Below are 5,010 nucleotides of genomic sequence, written 5' to 3'. Positions count from 1 at the left end.
TATATAAAAGGGTTTCCCAAAGAAAAATAAAAAAAAAAAAAAAAAAAAAAAAGAAAAAAGAAGAAGAAATTGTTGAGCTCAAAAAAATATTTTTCTTACATGAAAGCTTCAGGTGATTTAACTGGTTATTAACACACATAAAACAGACGGGAAAACACACACAAGATGATTTAAATCAGAATGCACTCTCAGATGTATGGGCCAAGTTGAACTACAATAACCCTTCTACAGATTTTAGATTTGTAACTATAAGTAGACTAGTCAGAATTTTTCTTATAGGTCATCAATTAACAGAGATTTCTTGTAATAAGAGCAAGAAGGTGAAAAAAACTTTTATACCTGTGAGAACAAAAACTGTTTTTTTTAAGATAAGACCTAGGCTGACAGTTTAACTTATTGGAATAGCCAACTGTACAGGCTGTTTGGGGCCCTGTCTTGTTTTGATGACTATGGTTGTTTGATAGCTATACTTGATAGCCAAAACTGCTGTTTTGATGGGCACTTGTAACAGCTCCCACTAAAGGAACAGATGGTTAAAGGTAACTTCAACTATTTTCAGAGGGGTGCCAGATTTGTGTATAGAAAGAGACTAAGCTACACTTTTTGAAGCTGAGTATGTATTCCAAAATGTGGAGGAAGAAGGCATGCCAAGGCTCCAAACTGCCCTGCTGCAGATATTTATCTATGACAGTTTCTTCTCATTCTGAAAAGAAATAAGGGGAGAGAAGGCATCCCTGTCTATCCCTCTTGTTCTTTGCACCTAAAGTTTAGCCCTGACCAGTGCCAGTGGCGGTGAACTTGAGATGTGGCCAGAACTGTGTTTATCTGCTCTTATCAAGTACCTGGGCACCCTTCCTCATGATCCTGTGCCCCTTGTATTATACTTAACTGTAGGCTTTCCTTTTTGAACTCTCGGCATTCTCTCAGAATAATTGTTGGTCTGGAAAGATGTTGGAGAGAAATCATGGCAAGAGAAAGGTAGTCCTTTGGGGATGGGGACTGTCTATCCTTTAATACCTGTTTCTGTTTAAAACTGTTATCAAATTGATAAGGGTTCTGTTGTGGCTTACAACTAAATGTCCTCCTGAAGCCTCATGCGGTCACAAGTGGGGCATTTTTAAGTGGCTGTATCTAGAGTGAATGATACTGGGATCAAGGATGCAATACTAACATTAAGGGTCTGAGCACTACCTTCCCCAGAGTGGGCAGCCTGAATAAGATATATGGGAAAGGGCTGGGCATTTAGCTCAGTGGTGCCACCGCCTGTCTCGAAGGCATAAGGTCCTGAGTTTGATCCTCAGTACAAAAAAAAAAAAGATACAAGCGTCAGAAAGAGGCTTGTCACTCACTATTTCTTCTCTGCAATGCCACCCTGCCTTGGGCCAGACTACTATGAACTCTACAAACCATGAGCTAAATCAACCTTTACTCCTTTAACTTTGAGTATCTGGAATTTTGCATCAGCAGTGAGAAAATTAACTAAAACATGTTCCCAGGAACTCTTTTTTTGTTCTATCAAAGAGTTCATCTATGCTATAAAAAGCAGTCAGTCTGCCTTGTGGAGCAGCATTCTTGAGGGAGTGGGAAGTGAAAGGAGTTAATTTCCATTTTTGCCTAAGGGCAGAAAGGCTGATAAACGTGGACTTGCGCATTTACTTGAAAGTTTAAGGATTAAATATAGACCTGTTTTTAAAAATATGACCAAGCTGGGTACAGTGGCACATGCGTATAATTCCATCACTTAGGAGCCTGAGGCAAGAGGATCACCATAAGTTTGAGGCCAGCCTGAGCTACAAGGCCAGTACTACGTAGTGAAACCCCGTCTCAAAAAATAAAACAAAATAAAGGATATTGCACAGAGATCAGTAAAGGCCAGCTTCACTTGTAAGTGAAGATCATTAGAGAAGGGGAAATTCACCATTCTGGAAACCTGGTCTTGGAATTCAGCAGCCACAGACAAGAGAACTGCCTTGGACAGAATGCTACTATTGTAAATTGTGTTATTTCCCAGGGTAGGGGCAAAATAGAAGAGTGACCCTATGCAAGACACAAGAATCAAATCCTCACCATCACCCATGATTAAGACCAATGCTTTCCCAGGGTGGATCTCAAGTCCTTAGCAAAACATGCCTCCAAAGACAAAAGTTACAATCAACTCAATAATCAGTGAACCTGAACTGCTGCAAACTTTCTGAGAGAGATCAAGAGAGAAAAAGGAAATCAAATGACAGATTGAAGATGCTCCTTTAAACTATACTGCTTGAGCTAACAAATATGCATGCTTTTGGAAGTAGCTCTTTTTGGTCTAACCCAGAGATCAGTTCCTTCCACTATTACTCAAATAGGGAGCTCTCTTGCCAGTTGCATGAGAAAGCCCTGCCCAGGCACTAGCCCAAACCCTCATTTGTGCCTTCCTGGATGAACATAAATTCTGATTCCCTTCTAACCCAGGGTTGGTTATGTAGTCTATAAAGGAATGCCTGTCGTCAGTGCCCTTATAGATGAGCACTAATTTCCTAGTGGCTCAGGAGCTTCCAGTTAGAAAGGAAAAAACAGATTTTCAGGATTGCAGAGAGAAGCACATTACCATTCTTGGCACACATCCCTGACAGAGGTGAATTTCCAAAACCTGTCCCATAGTCTCTGGCTGAATCCTCAGACACAACCGTGTAAGCTGTCTACCTAAAACCATTCTAAAAGTTGTCTGTAGTAAACCTATCTTGTAACAACCAAACCAATCAAGTAAATAGTATAAAGCCCCCTTTGCAAAAATGTTCCATCACAGAAACGCACATCACAGTCTTTCATGCTCTCAAATTTTAACATGGTTCAAGCAACCAACAAAAGACACAAGCAACCAGCAGACAATGGATGACAATTTTTGATTACCTATACAAATCACAATCCAGAATCAGTCCAAATATTTAAGGCAGCCATGAAACAAAAGCAAATTCCTTCCTCCTTCCAATTTATCTTGGTGGGACCTCCAAAATGTTACTGGAGAAATATAACTCCCAAACTGTTAGATGGCAGATGTGCCAACTTGTCATAATGTGCGTATAACATGGGCCAATCTACAATCAATCTATAGGATAATAAGTATAGCTGCTTAGCTAATATTACATTTCTTTCCTTTTTTTTTTGGTACCAGGGATCGAACTTGGGTCCTTGTGCTTGCGAGGCAGGGGGTGGAACCATTGAGCTAAATCCCCGGCCCCTGCTTAGCTAATATTGATCCAGTCAGGAATGAGTCATATAGCAAGGTTACATGGAAAGAAGATATTTTTTTGGAAAGGGATGGTTCAGATGCTCTGTTCACCCATGTGGGTGACTGATCCTATCTGTACTTATCTGACCAGGTGGTGATAATTACAGTATAATCTCAAGTTATTGTTTATCCCTTAGGGAGGCTGCAGGCCTGGACCTTCCAGCTTTATCTTGAGGCCTGACCTTCTTCAGATGTGCTGCCAGCCACAATTCTGAAGTCTTTATTTTTTTCCATTGACTTCCTTGAGAGCTCAGTCATTCTCTATTTATTAGTTCCTGTCTAATCTTAGCTGCCTGTAATACTGAAAAATAAAAAATTATGCCTTTGTCTCACAGTTTATTTGCATTGAACATTGCTGCCTTAAGGAACAGATGAAACAATTAATTTTGTAAAACCCAAGTTCACAGTTTTACAAAAATCAAAGAATGAAGTCACAAACCAAAAGAAGGAGACTGGAGTTTTCATTGGAAGTGAGAAAAAAACGGCTTCTGGTTTCTCTAGGAGGAGAATCTGAAATGTGAAGCTTCTATATGGTCTCTCGGTCTAGAACTTTTTATGGCTAAGTGGAACGTGGGAATTGCTCAGTTGTTTAATGAGCACCTATCACAGGTGGCTCCGTGAATTTAAAAAATGACCAATTGGAACTCAGGTTCTCTAGTCCAGTTACTCAGAATGTGGGGTTTAAAGGAAACTGGAAGTTTGGGGGAAAAAAAAGAAAACCAACTTGTTATTTTGCATTTACAGTTCCTCAAAACTCAAGAACTTTGTAGGGAGGGGCTGCAACTCCCTTTAGTAGGGAGAGGGTTGCATGTTACCTGAGGAAGTTCATTCTTGGTTCCAAGTCCCAGTTCACTACCTATTCTTATTTCAGTTCCCTTGAACATAGCTGATCACTCAACTCAGTTTCAGGTGCTCTCCCTAGCTAGCTGCCTTACTTAAAAACTAAATCAACGATTTTTTAGTTTCCCTTTTCAAGTCTCAAGCTTCCATCTCACAAAACCAGAAGAAAGTTTAAAAATAATTATATTCTTTGTATTTGTGAATAATATAGACACATAATGTATACAATATTATTACATTTTTTTAAGGGGGGGTAGAAGGGATTAAGCCTCTGCGGAGGCTTTTGTACTGAGCTATATCCCCCACTCCTTTACATGTTTTATTTTGAGACAAGTTTAAATCGCTAAATTGCCACACTGGATTAGAACTCTCCAGCATCCCAGAGTGCTAGGATCAGTCATATTCCTGGCTCTGATATGACATTATATAAAGGTTAAATACAACTTTTCCCAGGTTGGAGAGATCCTCCCACGTAGAGGTAATCCTTCCTTTAACATTAATCACAGGAATAAATCCCACACCCAGCAAAGTGAGGGGGGAAAAAAGCTGGAGCCACAACAAAGCCCTCCTGGCCTTTAGTGCCTGCGCGTCGGCTCGACTCCAAGTCCAATCGGCAGCCGGGCGTCGCGAGCTCTCGCTGCTGTTCTCGCTCCTGTTCTCGCGAGGTCACGTTGGCCGTTCTGCTCTTACTCCTCCGCTTCATCTCCTGCCCGAGGCTTGCTTGGCTTTTCTGGTCCGCGGTGGCGCCGTGACCTGCGGAGTGTGGGGTCCGCAGGGAGGACGCTGGAACCATGGCCGCCGAAATGGTGAGTGCGCGCGGTGCCGAGACAGGGAGGAAAGCTGTGAGGGACCCTCGGGCGCGGGGCGGGGCTTCAGCGCGGCTGCGGGCCAGGCTGGGCCAC

The 5,010-nt window shown here is 41.8% G+C and overlaps 1 protein-coding gene across 1 annotated transcript in view; it reads left to right on the top strand.

The window, feature by feature from the left end:
* Window positions 1-4,790: 4,790 nt before the first annotated feature.
* The window catches only part of LOC104871220 (zinc finger protein 383), a 17,881-nt gene continuing 17,661 nt past the window's right edge, over window positions 4,791-5,010 (top strand). Inside the window, exon 1 of the mRNA XM_010637082.3 lies at window positions 4,791-4,914. Within this exon, the coding sequence (XP_010635384.1) occupies window positions 4,900-4,914 (15 nt within the window). The 5' untranslated portion in view covers window positions 4,791-4,899. The remainder of the gene's footprint in view (window positions 4,915-5,010) is intronic.

Source organism: Fukomys damarensis, unplaced genomic scaffold (assembly GCF_012274545.1).
Source record: "Fukomys damarensis isolate Sample0158 unplaced genomic scaffold, DMR_v1.0_HiC HiC_scaffold_4, whole genome shotgun sequence".
Lineage (NCBI taxonomy): Eukaryota > Metazoa > Chordata > Mammalia > Rodentia > Bathyergidae > Fukomys > Fukomys damarensis.
The sequence above is the reverse complement of the archived record's forward strand: the minus strand, read 5'-3'. Positions and strand labels throughout refer to the sequence as shown.